This window comes from Lepus europaeus, chromosome 22 (assembly GCF_033115175.1).
Source record: "Lepus europaeus isolate LE1 chromosome 22, mLepTim1.pri, whole genome shotgun sequence".
NCBI lineage: Eukaryota > Metazoa > Chordata > Mammalia > Lagomorpha > Leporidae > Lepus > Lepus europaeus.
In genome coordinates this window covers 37,417,433-37,436,823 of record NC_084848.1, presented here as the reverse complement: position 1 = coordinate 37,436,823, position 19,391 = coordinate 37,417,433, and the positions used below count along the sequence as shown (strand labels likewise).

General features: G+C 44.1%; 1 protein-coding gene across 1 annotated transcript in view; it reads right to left on the bottom strand.

Annotated features, from left to right (window-relative positions):
• Window positions 1–12,914, bottom strand: part of MNAT1 (MNAT1 component of CDK activating kinase) — a 231,626-nt gene extending 218,712 nt beyond the window's left edge. The window contains exon 1 of the mRNA XM_062181264.1: window positions 12,720–12,914. Coding sequence (XP_062037248.1) covers window positions 12,720–12,808 — 89 coding nt within the window. The 5' untranslated portion in view covers window positions 12,809–12,914. The remainder of the gene's footprint in view (window positions 1–12,719) is intronic.
• Window positions 12,915–19,391: the final 6,477 nt, after the last annotated feature.

The window sequence follows — 19,391 nt, the reverse complement described above, 5'->3', positions numbered from 1 at the left end:
TGACACCATTCTTACTATAAAGTTTATGTTTTTCTGTTCAGTTGCAACACATTACATAGATCGCATTTGCAATTAACCTCCAAAAGGAATTAAATATTAATGGGTATGCCAGATACAATTATGAAAAATAAGACATTCATAATCTAAATAATGCAGTAAGAAACATCTATTGCAACATACTACATTTTAGATCTTAGAAATATTTCTAAACTACCTTAAGAGTAAGAATTTTTTGTCTTTAAAATTTTTCATATTAACCTCAACTTAAAACAGCTTATTCTTTTTGCTATTGACCGATTTGGCATAAAGCAAATGAGGATAAAGAATTTTTATCTGCAAAGCCCATATTTTACTAATAATATTTAAGATATTTATTCACTTAATGGCAATATAAGCACTTTTAGAAGACAAAGTAATAATTAGCTCAGCAAATCCTGTTCCATTTAAAAAAGTTCCTATGTATAATTTCTATCTAATTATATGCAATTTTTTATTTTGCCAAAAATGGCTTTATTATGTCATCTTTTCAAAACTAAACAAACACCTTTAAAACAAAACTACTTTTAAAAACACAACTCAAATTAAAATGCAACTATTAAAAATTATATTCCTAATGCCAAAGAATATAGCAATAGACCCTTAAATGGTCCTCATGCATACCTGAATAGATTTCAAAAATACTACAAATGGCATACTGCAATTCACCAATTCTATTACTTTTCAAAGCTTTTGTCCCTACATCTTCTATTCCAAATCCACTGTAGACTAGTAGCAAGAAATCAGATCAAATAAAACATACTTTGGTAACATTATCTGTTAACAGTACTCAAATCCTATGCTCTGTTTAGAAACAAGTTAGTTACAGCTAGAACATAAATACTGTAAAGTAATTCATGAAGAAATTATACTTAACACTGGTAGATTTCAGGACATTTATATCTTAATGGGATGAACTGTTTGTAACTAATCAGAGTTAGTGCTAGATGCAGTTTGCTTCAGGTACCTGACATCAGAATAGCAAGCTCATTAAATATGTATAAATCAGAGATGCAGAGGCACTGCACCATACTGATGGAGGCTTCATTAATTTTCAATGATATTTGTGTTCTAAAATAAAATTGTGTGAGGGATACAATCATTTGTCTTCATCTCAAAATTCTGTTTTTCACAAATTCCAACTTGCTAAATGAAAGAAGATCTAACACTCCCTAACATTTCTAATGAAGTCTTAAATTTTACAATTCCTTGTCTTTTTATAAAGAATTCATATTTTTGTTTGTGCATATTTAATACATGTATATATTATATATTTCTTGTTGTAAAACATTAAAAATAAAGTATCAAAAATACCATGAGACAGGTTATATTTCAAAAAATTTCAGCACATAAATAACTCAATTCATTTAGCCTTCTTAATTGGCATCTAATTATGCCTCGAAAACCATGTTCATAAACCATCAATCAAAAATAAAGATGTGGCAAAATACAGCATTGGCAAAAAAAAATTACTAAATAAAGTTTTTTAAATTATCTCAAATTAGCAATCTGGAAACTGAACTATAAAGAGAAAATTCTCTCTGTCTCTCTCGCTCTCTCACTGTCCACTCCGCCTGTCAAAAAAAAAAAAGAGAGAAAACTGTTCGAAGTAGATTAAACTGACTTTAATAATACTGTGGTATTTTTATTTTAGACATAAAATGGGTTTGAGTTGGAACCTGGTTGTATCACATTAATAAGAATTTTATTTAGCAAGTAAGTGATCAAAATGTAACTGATTAATTCCTAACTGGAATTTACATGGAAAGAAGCCAATGGACTGGCCAGGTGGACTATGCAATCAGATATCCTCTTTTAGGCCGTTAAGAGGGGCGGAAGTGCAGAACAGAACAGAACAGAGCTCGTTCCAATTTTAAATGTGGTCTTTTGATAAAGCAAACAGCACTCTGCAGCCGGTGCATAAGCTTCCATCCTAAGGCTGACAGCACCAATCAGGTGTCAGAAACCACCTTCCTACAGGAGCTGATACTCAGATCTCCCTCTCAGTGGCTGACGGGGACAAAATCATGTATACATTTGCAACCCAAACATTTTTGTTCCCTTGATACTAATCTTGCAAAGCCTTCATCCATTTATGAGGTACCCACGAAAATGATTTGCTTTGCCAAAGGCTCTTTTCCTAAATCAGGTAAATAGCTACATTAAGGCTGCAGGATTTCAGGGTTTTATTTCTTCCACAAATAGCACCTTTTTAATAAACAGCAAAAGCCTACTTTCACACCTTACTTAGAGTATTTTATAGCTTTAAATTGGGGAGTGAACTGGCAAATGGGAGATCTCTCTCCCTCATTCTCTCTCTTTGGACTTGTTTTTTTAAAAAGTTACTCTGTCTCCATCTCTCAAATAAGGGGGGAAAAAACACTTTCTGTCCACAGCGGGGGTGGGTGGTGGGGGTGAGAAATAAAGAGAAAACAAATTAGGGGTGGGCGCTTGGTACAGCAGATAACCAAATCCTGTCCTCAGAGCGCATGGGTTCAAGTCCTGGCTCTGCTTCCAAGTCCAGCTTCCTGCTGACGCACGCCCTGGGAGGCGCAGGTGGTGGCTCAAACACTTGGGTCCCTGCAACTGGTTTGACTTCTAGGTTCCTGGCTAAAACCTGGTACAACCCTGACTGTTGTAGGCATTTGGGGACTGAACCATCAAATTAAAGATCTCTTGATACTCATTCTCTCTCTGCCTTTCAAGTAAATAAATTATTTTTTGAAAAATAGAGGGGCCAACGCTGTGGCGTAGTAAGCTAAGCCTTCAACTGCAGTGCCAGCATCCCAAATGTGTGCTGGTTCGAGTCTCAGCTGCTCCTCTTCTGATACAGCTCTCTGCTTATGTCCTGGGAAAGTAGTGGAAGTTGGCCCACGTGCTTGGGCCCCTGCACCCATGTGGGAGATCCAGAAGAAGCTCCTGGCTCCTGGTTTTGGATCATTTCAGCTCCTGCTGTTGCAACCATTTGGGGAGTGAACCAGCAGATGGAAGACATTTCTCTCTGTCTCTCCCTCTCTGTCTGTAACTCTACCTCTCAAATAAATAAATCTTTTTAAAAAATAGAAAAAATGTTATGCCCAATGAGGAAACCAGTTAATCTTATTTCTATTTATACTTATATTCTTACAGAATAAAATAACCTGCATTTTAATAAAGAAGCTGGAACATCTGATAGCTTTATATTACCTGTATGAATCTTGGAACACAAAATTGATAATGTAAGGAGAGAGATTCGAGGGTGCTGTTCTAGCAACACAGCACACCGTTTGAAAAAGTTTTTTAATAGGTAGGAATACACTCCAAAATAATAATAAAAATATAGGAAATACATAAACTAGTAATAGTCACTTACTATTGTCAAGTATTATGTACTGTATATAACCGTTTGTGCTATGCTTTTATTCAACCAGCAGTGCAGGCTTGTTCATACCACTATCACTCCACTCATCACGTTACACTGGGCAACAGGAATAGCTTACCTTCACTATATCGTATTGTACATTGTGGTCTGCCACTGACCAAAATATCATTATGCAACACATGACTGCATATAGAATGAATAGTAAAAAAAAGAAAAAAGGATTCCCTGGGGGCCATCACTGCGCAGTGGGATAAGCCACTGCCTACAAAGCCAATATCCCATTTGGGTGCCAGTCTGAGACCTGGCTGCTCCACTTCTGACCCAGCTCCCCGCTAATAGACCTGGGAAAGCAGTGGAAAACAGTTCAAGTGCTTGGGTTCCTACATCAAGTCAGAGACCCGGAAGAAAATCCTGGCTCCTCTCTCCCTCTGTAACCTGTAACTCTGCCTTTCAACAGATAAAATAAATCTTAAAAAAAAAAAGGGGGGGGGGGATCCCCACCAGCTAGCACTACAGCAGCTTAAACTGCCACATGCAATGCCAGCATCCCATATGAGTCCAGATTTGAGTTCCAGCTGCTCCACTTCCAATCCAGCTCCCTAATACACCTAGTAAAGCAGCAGATGGCCCAAGTCCTTGGGCCCTGCTACTCACATGAGACACCTGGATAGAGTTCCAGGCTTCTGGCTTCAGCCTCACCTGACCCTGGCCTTTGTAGCCATTTGCAGATTGAATGAAGGGATGGAGTATCACTCTCTGTCTCTCCCTCTCTCTGTAACTCTGCATTTCAAATCAATAAGTCTAGGGGCCAGCACTGTGGTACTAGCCTGAAGTGCCTGCATCCCATATAGGCACCAGTTCAAGTCCCGGCTGCTCCTCTTCCGATCCAGCTCTCTGCTATGGCCTGGGAAAGCAGTGAAAGATGGCCCAAGTCCTTGGGCCCATAAACCCATGTGGGAGACCTGGAGGAAGCTCCTGGCTTCAGGTCAGTGCAGCTCTGACCATTGCAGCCATCTGGGGAGTAAACCAGCAGATGGAAGACCTCTCTCTCGGTCTCTACCTCACTCTGTAACTCTTTCAAATAAATAAAATAAATCTTTAAAACAAATAAGTCTAAAAAAAGAGAATTAGAAAAGAAGGACTAGCAAACAAAGCTCTTTATAGACATATTAAAAGAAGCATTACTAATAACATAATTAGTAAATAGTTTGCAAAGATAATTTTAAAGGACTTGAAATAACACTCAAAAAAACAAATGTATATATTATTACAAACTGCATCTTATAGACTAATGTACAGTAAATAGTCATTTTTGGTCAAAATCAAAAAATATATATTAGAACCAAAAAATTTAGTATCTTATGAAGGAGTTTTACTGATTATATAAAGTCTAAAAGACTTAAGCTACTGATCATCAATGCATTTTCTAATTAACTATTACCTTAAATTACCAAAATCGTAAGAGCTTGAAGGAGGCTGGAAATTTTTTATTCTAAATAAATGAAGAAATCAAAGCTAAATGGCTGGCCTACAACTAGTCAGTCTACAGCGAAACTAGAATCCATATTTTCTAACTTGTGATTCAGTGTTCCTTCTACTATTCGATCTGTCTCTGGATTATTAAAATACATAGGCTGCCAACTCTTACATATGTAGTGAAAACAAGTACTACCTACTTCAGAAAATGGATCTTGAGATCTTCACTGTAATTACTACTCGAAGACATGAGGCATAATTTTTTTTTAAAGATTTATTCATTTATTTGAAAGGCAGAGTTACAGAGAGAGAAAGAGGGAAAGATACATAGAAAGAGGTCTTCCATCCACTGGTTCACTCCCCAAATGGCTGCAACAGCCAGGGCTGAGCCAGGCCCAAGTCGGGAGCCAGGAGCTTCTTCTGGGTCTCCCACATCAGGTGGAAAGGACTTCAGCCATCTTCCGCTGCTTTCCCAGGCCATTACAAGGAGCTGGATCAGCAGGTAGTGGAGCAGCCAGGACTCAGATCTGTGCCCATAGCGGATGCCGGCGATGCAGGTGGTGGCTTTCCCACAACACTGGCCCCGAGGTACGAATTCTCTAGAGGGGCTCTACAGATACTGTTAATCATCTGCAAAATACTCCATTAAAAAAAAAAAAAAAAAGGTTGAGGGAGGTGGTTGGCCTAGCTACTAGACATTACTTGGGACAGGCACATCCCTTATCAAGGTTCCTGGGTTCCAGTCCTAGCTCTGCTCCCAGTCCAGCTTCCTGCTAATGTGGACCCTGTGAGGCAGTAAGTAAGGTTCAAGTACGTGGGTCACCAACATCATATGGGAGATCTGTATGGAGTTAACAGCTCCTGGCTTTGGCGCTCTGCAGGTGGCCTTTGTGGGCATTTGGGGAGCAAACCAACAGATGAGAGTTCCTTCTCTCTCTGTGTCTCACAAATTAAAAAAAAAAAAAAAAAACATTTTTAAATACTTAGAAAAGTGTTGAGGAAGGAGCTACAGCAGTTAAAAAACTACAGTAAAAAAAAAACAATTTTTTTTAAAAAATGTATTTATTTATTTGAAAGTCAGAGTTACACAGAGAGAGAAGGAGAAGCAGAGAGAAAGAGGTCTTCCATCCGCTGGTTCACTCCCCAGTTGGCCACAATGGCCGAAGCTGCGCCAATCCGAAGCCAGGAGCTAGCAGCCTCCTCCGGGTCTCTCACATGGGTGCAGGGGCCCAAGGACTTGGGCCATCTTCTACTGCTTTCCCAGGCCATAGCAGAGAGCTGGATCAGAAGTGCAGCAGCCAGGACTAGAACCGGTGCCCATATGGGACACCGGCACTTCAAGCAGCAGCTTTACCAGCTATGCCACAGCACCAGCCTCAAGACAAATGTTTAATGGGCAGCAAGAACTGCCAATGTTAGGTTAAAAAAAAATGAGCACATAGAACTGCAAAAATCTGTAAGACTATAAGAAGGAATGATATGTCAGAGTAGCCTTCCCACCTTGAGCAATCATAAAATAAAATGTATGACAAGTGACACAAGCCATGCCTGAGGTGGGAAACTTAAAAGGTAAACTCTACAATCACCTCATTTTTTTTTTTTTTTTAAGATTTATGTTTTATTTATTTGAAAGGCAGAGTTACAGAGACAGAGAGAGGGAGAGACAGAGAAAGAGAGATTTTCCATTAACTGGTTCAGTCCCCAAATTGCCACAATGGTTGGGGCTGGGCCAGGCCAAAACCAAGAGTCAAGAGAGTCACCTAGGTGTCCCACATGGGTGCAAGGACCCAAGCACTTGGGCCATCTTCTGCTGCTTTCCCAGGTGCATCAGCAGGGAGCTGGATCAGAAGTAGAGCAGTGGGACCCATATGGGATGCTGACATCTCAGGCAGTGGCTTTACCCATACCACAATGCCACTCCCCATCACCTCAATAGTCTAACTAGGGACAATTTCCATTACCATGGAGCAGCAAGCAAATAAGAAGGTCACGATTCTTGTTCTAAGCTGAAGAAGTAGAGATCAGAGTTCAGCACAGTTGATGTGTCTGCAATTCATAAGGCAAAGAAGCCAGCACTGTGTAGGGATGTCCCACAAGTCCTTGGCTCAGAAACCGGCTACAAAGATGCAGGGCAAAACCAATCAAGGGTTTAAAAAGAGTAGTAAAGAGAGGAAGAGATACTAGAAGTTAAGGAGTACGTGTTACACTTCGGAGTTCCCATCAGCCAGAGTAAAGAAATCACATTAACATCTTATTATATCTCAGACATATAGTTGAAATACCAAAAAAGCTTCAACAAAGAGGAAGGATCATATCCTGGAATAAGAATTATTCTAGACTCACCCTAACAAAGCCTAAAATCAAGCCCCAACAAGTTCTGCAAGGGATTAAAAGTTCGGAGGTTAGGACAGGCATTTGGCACAAGGGTTAAGTTGCTGCTTGGGATAGCCACATCCTATATTGCCTGGTTTGTGTTCCAGCGACTCCACTTCCAATTCACCTTTCTGCTAATGTGCATCTTGGGGACGGCAGATAATGGTTCAAGTACTTGAGTCCCTGCCATCTTTGTGGGAGATCCGGATGGAGTTCCAGGCTCCTGGCTTTGGCCTCACTCAGCCCCAGCTAGTGCAGGCATTTGCAGAGTGAACCAGTATATGATTCTCTCAATCATTCTGTGTGTGTGTGTGTGTGTGTGTCACTGCCTTTCAAATCTTCTAAAAGAAACTAAAAATGTAACTATTACATAATCCAGTAATCCCTCTACTGAGTATAAATCCATGGGAAATGAATTCACTCTATGGAAGAAGACATCTCCACTTTCATGTTTACTGCAGCAGTACTCAGAATAGCAAAGAAATGGGGCCGGCGCTGTGGCACAGTGGGTTAACACCCTGGCCTGAAGCGCCGGCATCCCATATGGGTGCCGGTTTGAGACCTGGCTGCTCCACTTCCTGTCCAGCTCTCTGCTATGGCCCAGGAAAGCAGTAGAAGATGGCCCAAGTCCTTGGGCCCCTAAACCCACATGGGAGACCCGGAAGAAGCTCCTGGCTCCTGGGTTCGGATCGGCGCAGCTCTGGCCATTGCAGCCATCTGGGAAGTGAACCAGAGGATGGAAGACCTCTCTCTCTCTCTGTCTCTGTCTCTGTCTCTCTCTCTCTCTCTCCCTCTTCTCTCTCTGTGTAACTCTTTCAAATAAATAAATAAATCTTTAAAAAAAATAGCAAAGAAATGAAAGCAACCTAAATGGCCCTCAGCTGATAAATAAAGAAAACTTGGTACATACACACAATCAAATACTATCCAGCCAAAAAACAAGGATACAATCTTGTCATTCACAGCAACATGGGTGAAACTGGAGGTCATTATGCTAAGCAAAATAAGCCAAGCACAAAAAGGCACGTGCCATATGATCCCATTCATATGTGCAATCTAACAAAACTGCTCTCCTAGAAGTTAAGAGTACAACGGTGAGGGGCCAGTGCTGTGATGTAGTGGGTTAAGCCGCCACTTATAGTTCCAGATATCCCATATGGGTGTCAGTTAGATTCCCAACTGCTCCACTTCTGATCCAGCTCCCTGCTAATGCACCTGGGAAATGAGGAAAATGGCCCAAGTACTTGGGCGCCTGCACCCACATGGGAAGACTTGGAAGAAGCAGCTCCTAGCTTTGGACCAGCCCAGCTCTGACTTTTTCAGTCATTTGGGGAGTGAACCAGTGGATGGAAAACTCTCTCTCTCTGTAACTCTGCCTTTCAAATAAAAAAATAAATCTTCAAAAAAAAGTTTTTCCTAATTGAACACTACAGTGCATGCATGTATCGTGTTTTGAATTTTTTTTGTACAATTTTTATGTGGCAAAAATTTCAGAAAGGTACAAATATGAGCATTTTGTATAGTAATTAATGTGTAGTAGATAAAGCACACTTGGGGTGCCTGCAATTCATGTTGGAGTGTGAGTCTGGGTTCTATTACCAAGTCCACATTCCTGCTAGTGCACACCTTGGGAGGTGGCAGATGGCTCAAGTATTTAGTCCTTGCCACCCACATAGGAGAGCTGCATGAGTTTCAGGTTCCTAGCTTCAGCCTGGCCCAGCTCCAGCTGTTGTGGGCAACTGGGGAATGAACCAGTGAATGGAAGATCTCCACAATGTGTCTTTCTGTCTCTCTACATTTCAAATAAATAAAATATTTTAATTTAAGAAGCAAAATAACATAAAATGTGAATCATAATAAAAAACAGTAGAAACCAACTGTCTACAATGAGTGCCTTTGCCTAATTTTCTGCCCAGAGTAGATAGTTTCTTAATTGCACAAAGGTGCTGCATATTATTAAAACGAATGACTATCACTGTTCTTACCAATTAATAAACTGAACTTTGATAAACTTAAGATTTATTTATTTATTTGAAAGGCAGAGTTAAAGAGACAGGGAGAGACAGAGAGAGAGAGAAAGAAAAGAAGAGAGAGACAATCTTCTATTTGTTCACTCTCCCAAATGACCACACTGGCCAGAGAAAGGCCAGGCTGAAGCCAGGAGTCTGGAACCCCAACCAGGTCTCCCACATGGGTCCAGGGGCCCAAGGACTTGGGCTATCTTCCACTGCTTTCCCAGGTACATCACCAGGAAATTGGACTGGAAGTGGAACAGCCGAGACTGGAACCACGCTCTTATCAGATGCCAGTGTCCCAGGAAGTGGCTTAACCTGCTGGGCCACAACGCTGGCCCCAAAACTTCCAAATTTAACTAATAATCTGGAAGAAATACAGAGGAGCATGTTAGATATGTTCATAAGAGGAATGAGGAACATATTAGAGTACATACAAATATGCAACAGGAACATGTATCCACCCTAGCAGTTTACACACCCACACTCCACACTGAAGCACCTGGGTTTAATTCCCAGCTCCAGCTCCTGACTCCAGCTTCCCACCAATGCAGATCCTAGGAGAGTCATGGATTCCTGCCATTCATGTGGGAAACCTGGACTGCATTCTGGGCTCCCAGCTTGGACTCCAAGCTCCAGCCCCACCTAGCCATTGTCCTTGCAGTCATTTATATAGTGAACCGGTGGATGGAAGCACTCTCTGCCTCTCAAATATTTAAATATTTTTTTTTAAATTTTGGGGAGCCAGCACTGTGGTACAGTGGGTAAAGCTGCCTGCTGCCTGTGATGCCGGCATCCTATAATGGGTGCCCATTGGATTCGCGGCTGCTCCATTTCCCAACCAGCTCCCTGCTAATGCGCCTGGGAAAGCAACGTAAGATGGCCCCAAGTGCTTAGGCCCTTGCACCCAGAGACCAAGAAGAGGTTCCCAGCTCCTAGCCCTAGCCATTGCAGCCATTTGGAGATGGAAGATTGTCTCTTTCTCTCACTCTCGCTCTAACTCTTCCTTTCAAATAGAAAATAAATCATTTTAAAAAAATAAGATCACATTAAAAAAATGTTTTTAGATTCTTCAGGATAACTTCTCAGAAAAAAACTATCCAATAAAATCATTAAACAAGAATGAGAAGTAGGGGCGGCACTGTGGCGCAGTAGGTTAATCCTCTGCCTGCAGCGCCGGCATCCCATATGGGCTCCAGTTTGAGTCCCGGCTGCTTCACTTCCAATCCAGCTCTCTGCTATGGCCTGGGAAAGCAATGGAAGATGGCCCAAGTCCTTAGGCCCCTGTACCCACGTAGGAAGAAGCTCCTGGCTCCAGATCAGCGCAGCTCCTGCCGGCTGATGAGGCCATTTGGGGAGTGAAGCAGCGGATGGAAGACCTTTCTCTCTGTCTCTCCCTCACACTGTCTGTAACTCTGCCTCTCAAATAAATAAAACCTTAAAAAAAAAAAAAAGTGAGAAATAGGAGCAGAGAGAAAACCAAACGAGAACAAGATCTTAAGCAAATATGGCAAAATACTGACTTTTAAACATCAGGTTATAGGCACATGATTTTATTTCTCCACAATCTACCTGACTCCACCCAGGTTTCCCACCTGGGTGGCAGAGGCCCAAGTGGAGCAGCTTCCACTGCTTTTCCAAGGTGCATTAGCAGGAAGTTGGATTCGAAGTGGAGCAGCCAGAACTCAATCAGAGCTCCTATGGGATGCCAGCACAGCAAGCGGCAGTTCAACCCTCTGTACAATACACACCGGCCCCAAGAAGAGTAGTTTCATAATATTTCATCTTTTTTCTCTCTATCCTGCTCCTCCCATAAACAGCACTCCTAATTAATCTTTCCACAACCCCACAATTGCCATATTCTAGGAAGCACAGCTCCTATAGCCACCTTATCATCTGCCTCCCGCAATCACAGAAACATACACTAACTGTGGAAGTCGGCCTTCAGGATGACCCAGTGACCCCTGCCCTTCTCTGTAAACATCCTTGACAGGACCGGTCCGCACACAAATGAAACACAGCACAGGTGACACCAGTACGTTGCTTGTCGTTAGGTTTGAAAGGTTCTTCAGCTTTCCCTGGACTTACTCTTTCTCTCTTGCTTCCCCCACTTCCCTGCCACCCCTCTCTACACTCTCTTTTTAATAAAAAGATGTAAGAACGCAACAAAAGCAATTTCTAAGTAAAACAAATATTTTATAATTACCTAATGGAATCTTTTAACTCCTCACCTTTCCTGATTGGCTCATTCTGTTAAATCAGAAAATTACACTTAGTAATGTCCTTCTAATAAATTGCATTTAGGATCCTTCCAAAAAAAGCAAACTCCCTTTCCTTTAGCACCAACTGTAACAAACCCGACACAGGACAACAGAGGAGAAACAGAAGAAAATCTCCCTAAAACCTAACATTCTACCTAAAGTGTTTGCCTCACTTCCCTTGTCCATGCAGTCCACTGCAATGCTTTTACCGGACTTCTAATCTGAAACCAATCAGGGCTCTACTATACTTCCTTTGGAAGACTAGAAAAGGGGCCAGTGCAGTAAACAAATCCCTTTCTAACAATTATAACTCAGCTCACTACACAATTCATGCTTCCCCAAAGACCTTGTCTAAAACTCTGGTAGGTGACCCACACTTTCTTTAATCTCTGAGAAATCAGAGAAACCACAGGAATATGCCGTGTGCACCTTTCATCTCCAAGTGCTTCAGAGAAGCGCCCTGACCCAATCGCATCTGACTGTAAAACTCTGGCCAGAGACACCTGGGCCTCCCCAGCCTTCCTCCTCCAGCGCCACCCCAATACGGGCATTGTGGGTTCCGACTCCCGAGGGCCCCGTCACAAGGGACCTTGTACTTCGTGGGGGCCGCTGTGGGGATGAAGTGAGATAATTTGCAGTAAGACGCTCAGAATAGGTGCCAGCCATTATGTGTTATCTCCGAAATCAGCTGCCCGGGGGGTGGACTGTCCTCCTTTTAGTGAAGAAAAGTCTAACCGAACTCCGTCAGGACAAGGGGGCACACGCGGGATTTTCAGATTAACTCACAGAATACGGAACGGCAGATGACACTCGCCGTTAAGTGTTCGTCTTCACTTCCGCCCTTTTCGATGAAAACACTTCGTATGCAATCACAGAACCGCTCCAATCCCCCACGCCGCTGGCCAGCGCCGCGCGTGGGGACAGCAAACACGAAGCCTGGAGGCAGTGGAGGGGGCTTCTCCCTGGCTATGGCGGGGCACCTGCCGACCCGCCGGCTACCACCCTGGGACCGCGCCTCGCCACGCAGGCCAGGGCTGCTCGGGGCTAGCAGCGACGGGCCATTCTGAAAAGCAACGCCTCCTCGGCCCTAGGTCGAGGCTACTGACATTCTCTGCAGCTCCGAGCCCAGGCCAAGCTACCCCCGGCTCTCTCCTCCCACCTGGCGAGTCTCCCCCAAGGAACCCGCCGCCGCCGACTTACAGCGTGTGGCCGCACACATTCACCATCAGCTTTAAGGACGGGTTCCGGTACTTGGTGGTCTTACACCGGGGGCACCCCTGATCATCCATGCTGCCTGCTCGCCGACCGACTCTCCCCGACGCCGGCTCCGGCCACCGGTCCCCACGGCCCCGCTCAGCGCGACGCCGAGCCGGGTCCCACCAACCGGCGCGGGGCAGAGGCGGTCCCTCCGCGAAAGGGCCCCGGCTGGAGTTGAGGCCCCGCAACACAAACGTTCCGCCGGCGAGCTCGCGGCGGCTGCGGCTGCGGCTCTGTCTTAGCCTTCCTCATCTCCACGCCCCTAGCTGCATCTTTCCAAGCTACCAAGTCACACTTCGGAAGACAAATGCCGTCTTCTGCCTGGAAGCATTCCCAGTATCCCCAGGATTTATGCTCGGTGCACGTAGTCGAGCCTTTAGATAGTTTCTTTAGGAAAACTTGATAGCCTGTGCTGCCTTATATTTGCATAGTCATGTAAGTTCAGAAAAACAATATGCCTTTGCAGGTGGGAAGCTAGAAAAAGTTATCTCGAACGATCGCCTTGGCAGCAACATCACAAATTCTCACTAAATGTCAGAATACTTCTATAAATAATGTCTGACATGGACTCTGCAGAGAGCCACTCGCCTCAGGGCTGTCCAGCGCGCTGAACAGGATCACGTGACTCAAACAGCTCTGCTTCCCCCATCAAAGACAACATTCGTTTCCCCAAAAACTGAAGGTGAAAATCACCTCAGAGGACAAACAACTTTATTTAAGCTATTCCAAGATTTGGGAATTGTCAGCCACGTTTACCGCATTAATCAGGAAAGTAAACTGAAGTCTAAATATTCAATAATATTCTATTCAATAATATCCACTGAATTATAAACTCCCACTGCCACTTCTTACCCATCTCAAGAATTTGTTGATATTTAGTGAAAGAGCAAATGAAGAATGAATGAGGAGCCATCAAATAACAGTGTAATGCAGATTTTTAATGCCAACCATTTTCTTGTAATCACCTTCATCTGATCCAAATTCCACCAGAAGCAAGCATGCACACAGGTTTTTCAAATTAACCCATACAATGAATACCAGCTGTATACACTCCTAGTAATTTTAACTCTTCCTAGCACTTTTGCTCTTTTCAATAAAAACATAAAAAGAAACATTCCAACTCCAATTCCCACTTTTAAAAACAGTGAACCCAGTAGTCAACCCATAGGTTGGAAATAGGGTTGGGATTTTCTTGGGTTACAGAGGGTGAATCTGACAAACACCTGGATACCATGTCCAGGAACCAGCAAACAAAAGCAGGCCACGGCAGCACAGGGCTTCATGTTAACACATAGGCATCAGGTACTCACCTAACACATAAGCCACAAAATATCCTTGATCACAGTATTTTTCATGGACTGTACTTAACAAAATATAAAATTATTAAAACAGACAACACCAGGGCCGGTGCTGTGGCTCACTTGGTTAATCCTCCGCCTGCAGCGCCAGCATCCCATATAGGCGCCAGGTTCTAGTCCTGGTTGGGGAGCAGGATTCTGTCCCGATTGCTCCTCTTCCAGTCCAGCTCTCTGCTGTGGCCCAGGAGGGCAGTGGAGGATGGCCCAAGTGCTTGGGCCCTGCACCCACATGGGAGACCAGGAGGAAGTACCTGGCTCCCGGTTTCGGATCAGCGAAGTGCTGGCCATAGTGGCCATTTGGGGAGTGAACCAATGGAAGGAAAACACTTCTCTCTTTCTCTCTCTCTCACTCTCTATAACTCTACCTTTCAAATAAATTAATTTTTAAAAAAAACAGACAATACCAAATGTTGCCATTATCTTACTGAAAAAGACCACATCCCAAGCAGTTTTGTGATTCAGAGTGACGCTCTCCAAGAACAAAGGCAACTTTAGGATCTTTATACTTATAGCAGAACAGGAAACTTGTGGTCAGAGAGTAAACACGGTCCATTTTAGTCCAAGCTACACTGAGAGCTCATCGATTAAGTCGGCATTATCCTTTATTACCACCAGGACAGCTCTGATCACGTCTTGGGTGAGGAGACCTCAACCACATTGTAAAGGGAGTTGCTTTGCCTTTCTCCAAAGCATTACAATCAAGGCAAAGGAAGCATTGAATCGTGGGAGAAACTGCTGCAAGCCTTGTACTCGCCCACTTGAGAAACTAACAGGAAAACTGTCACATCAGCTTTATTCCTGGAGGGAAAGACAGTAGAAAACAGTGCACATAGATTTGATCTCCGGCACCAAGAGAGAAGGATTCTAGTGCTCATTTCATCACTTACTGGTGTCCTGACCCTGAATCTCAGTTTTCCCAACTACTGTAAGTTGAGGATAATACAAGCATACTGGTGCAGTGGGTTAAGCCACAGCTTGGGACCACCATACACTCTATCAGAGTGCCAGTTTGATACCTAACTCCTCTGCTTCCAATCCAGCTCCCTGCTAATATGCCCAGGAAAGCAGTGGATGATGGCCAAAGTACTTGGGTCCCTGCCACCCATGCAAGAGACCTAGATGGAGTTCCTGGCTCCTGGCTCCTGGCTCCTGGCTCCTGGCTTTGGCCTGGCCCAGCCCTGGCTGTTGTGGCCATTTGGGGAGTGAACCAGCAGATGGGAGGTCTTGATCTCTAGAACCAACTCCCTCTCTCTCTCTCTCCCACCTTGTCATTCTGCCTTTCCAATAAATAAATAAATCATTTTTTAAAGATGGAAGCATACTTCACAATGTTCATACATCAGGGGTCACTTGGCTCAGAGGTTAAGATACTACTCAGGATGCCCACATTCCATGGCAGAGTGCCTTAGTTTAAGTCCTGGCTCTGATTCTGATTACAGCTTTCTACTAGTGCAATCTCTAGGAGGCAGCAGGTGATGGCTCAAGTACTTGGGGCCTTGCCTCCCAAACGAGAGACTTAGGTTGAGTTCTGGCTTCCTGGATTCAGCCTGACCCAGTCCCAGCAATTGCAGGAATTTGGGGAGTGAATGAGTGGATGGAAGATATGGCTCTGTCTCTCTTCGCACTCCGCCCTCTCCCTGTCTCTTTGCCTTTCAAATAAAAATTTTGAAAAAAATTTGTGGAAATATGGAATTAAAATTTAAATTTATTTTGCTACAGAGTTTCTTTATAATCTCATGACTTTTTTGAAGATAACTTGTAACAAGGATTTCAAAAATTTTTGGCACCAAAATAAATTTATCTTTTAATCCAATGTTTCATGAACTTATGGAAGTACCCTCTCAGTTAATGATTAAATAAGATATTTCATTTAAAATGCATAATTACAGTACCTAGTACAGAGTGAGATCTAAGTACGTGTTGGACATTATTAGTAGTAGTAGTATGAAAAATGTAATGAGATTAACCTGATCTTTTTTATGTTTATTTATTTATTTTTCATCTACTTAAAAGGCAGAGAGAGAGAGAGATGTCTTTCATCTGCTGGTTCACTCCCCACAGGGCCACAGTGGCCAGGGTTGGGCCATGCCAAAGCCAGGAGCCAGGGACTCCACCCAAGTCTCCCATGCAGGTGGCAGAGCCCAAGCACTTGAGACATCATCTGTTGCCTCCCAAGATGCATTAACAGGAAGCTGGACTGGAAGCAAAGGCAGGATCTGATCCCAGGAGCTCTTGATATGGAAGTGGGTTTAACCCACTGCACCACAACCACCACCCCTAAAGAATTCTTAAAAACACTTTCTTAAAAAAAGTCAGTCAGGGATGGAGTTCTAGGCTCCTGACGGTCCTGGCCCAGCCCTGGCTGTTGAGGTCATCTGGGGAGCAAAGACCTTTTTCTGTCTCTGTCTCTCCCTCTCTGATACTCTGCTTTCCAAGTAAATAAATCTTTAAAAAAAAAAAAAAAAAAAGGAAAGCAAAGAAAATCAGCCCAATTTCTGTCTTCCCTTACCCCAGCTCCCCTCCTCCATACAGAACCTGTCAAAGGGTGGCTGTAATGATTGTTACCTCCACAATGTACACAGCTGCACTACAGAAGCTCTGAATTGGGGTTCAGTAACACAGACTGACCAGAGAGCTTTGAGAAGGAAAGCACTGACGGAACCAGACTTCTAGTTCAAATGGAGCCTCAGCCTGGGTGCAGAAAACCACACAATCAGGAAGCACCCTACATTTCTGAAGGCAGCAGCACCCCAACAGTGGACCAACGGAACAGCATTTCTAGCGGCCAATCTGCCACCCGCTAGCACTCCCACCTGATGAACACTCTACCTCCGGGCTGTGTTTCTCAGAGACCCAAGTTGGGCTTTCCTCTACGGAAGGGGAAGGGGAAGTTTACTGTTCTGTCCCTCTACAAAGGAGAGCACTTCTCTCTGATTCTTATGGATAGCAGCCCCTACCTTAGTGGTTTTCTACTGGACTTGGCGGCAGAGAACCTTATTGGACCACTCAGAGATCTTCTTTAGATCCCTCCAAATTAGCAATGTGGGGAAAGCGGCAGAACCTCTTTGGGGAGCTGCAAGTGGCTGAGTCATGGTTCCTTTGCTTCTCGGCAAAGCTCTTTTTTTTAATATCAGGGTTTTTTAAAAAAGATTTATTTTTAATTATTTATTTGAAAGTCAGAGTTACACACAGAGAGAAAGAGAGGCAGAGAGGGAGAGAGAGAGGTCGTCCATCCATTGATTCACTCCCCAGTTGGCCGCAACCGCCGGAGCTGGACATATCCGAAGCCAGGAGCTTCTTCCGGGTCTCCCACGCAGGTGCAGGGGCCCAAGGACTTAGGTCATCTTCTACTGCTTTCCCAGGCCACAGCAGAGAGCTGGATTGGAGGTGCAGCAGCCGGGACTCGAACCGGCGCCCATATGGGATGCCGGCACTGCAGGCTTTACCTGCTACACCACAGCGCCAGCCCCAACAAAGCTCTTTTGAAAACTAATCTGCAGAGAAAGGCAAAAGCAAGTGAATTAGACAGCAGGTCTTCAGCTTCAGCCAGTTATATGCCTGCCCTGCACCCTGTTTGATATCATGATGCAATAAGTTCATCTTTTTGCCTGTATTTTTGGACAGTTCAAGTGTGGTTTTTTTTTCCTCCTTGGAGAAATTCATTTCACCACCAAAAGGGATGAGTGCTGCTATGCCTGGCTGTACTCACGCAGTCTCTGCCAGGATGTCTCCCTCCACGCTCACCCATGATGAGACACTATCTGTGTCATCTCCGCTCATCGGTGTCCTACACGCAAGAGAACCTGGTCACTGAGCACTTCCAAGCTTCCTCCCCCGTCCTACTGATTCCAGTACAAGTTGAAAAAAACACCAGGAAGGGATTTTAATTGTTTCGGTTTGGCACAAGTGTCCATCCTGGACCAACTGATGGTGGCCCTAATAGGGTACATGGACATGGCCACCATACACATCACAATAAGCTGAACATTTCAAAGTTCTTCATCATTTGTGTCCACAGTGCCTTCTAAGCTCTCTCTTACCACCCATTTATATAATAAACCTCTAGTCCAGACACACTGGATTAACAGGTATTTCAGAAATATACCCCATATCTTTGTGCTCCATGGCTTTCTTGCTCTGTTCTCTATGCCTCTAGTGAGCACTACATCAGTCCTGTCTTAAAGGTCCAGCTCAAGCCGGCGCAGTGGCTCAATAGGCTAATCCTCTGCCTTGTGGCGCCGGCACACCAGGTCCTACTCCCGGTCGGGGCACCGGATTCTGTCCCAGTTGCCCCTCTTCCAGTCCACCTCTCTGCTGTGGCCCAGGAGGGCAGTGGAGGATGGGCCAAGTCCTTGGGCCCTGGACCCGCATGGGAGACCAGGAGAAGCACCTGGCTCCTGCCATCGGATCATCGCGGTGCGCCGGCCGCGGCGGCCATTGGAGGGTGAACCAACGGCAAAGGAAGACCTTTCTCTCTGTCTCTCTCTCTCTCTCTCACTATCCACTCTGCCTGTCAAAAAAAAAGTCCAGCTCAAACCCCACTCCCCACTGCCTGCCTTCTCTCTGAAGAGCTCTACCCTAACCACTTTCATATCCTGTATTCACTTCAAAATCGCCATGGAATTTCAATTATTTTATTTAAAATGCATGGATTTCAAAGGTTTTAGGCATCAAAATAAACATCTTTGTTCCACTTTTCCACAAACTTTTTTTTTTAAAAAAGGAAATCACCTGAAGCTGAACTCTTTTTTAAGATTTATTTATTTATTTATTTGCAAGGCAGAGTTGAGAAAGAGAGAGAGAGAGACAGAGAGAGAGAGGTCTTCCATCAGCTGGTCACTCGCCAAATGGCTGCAGAGCTGGGCCAGTCCAAAGCCAGGAGATAGGAGCTTCTTCCAGGTCTCTCATGTGGGTGCAGGGGTCCAAGGACTTGGGCCATCTTCTACTGCTTTCCCAAGCAACAGCAGAGAACTGGATCGGAAGTGGAGCAGCCGGGATTAGAACCGGTGCCCATATGGGATGCCGGCCCCACAGGTGGAGGCTTAACCCACTATGCCACAGCACCAGGCTCTCCATAAACTTTTTGAAGAACCTGTGTAAATATGTCTCTTATCTTCTACTGGATTTCAAGCTCCTCAGGATCGGAGACCTCAATATGCAGATGCTTCAATGAATGACAGGTTTACAGCAAGATCAACCCATTGTAAGCTGAAAATATTTCAAGTTGAAAATGCATTTAGTCAGCCGGTGCTGCGGC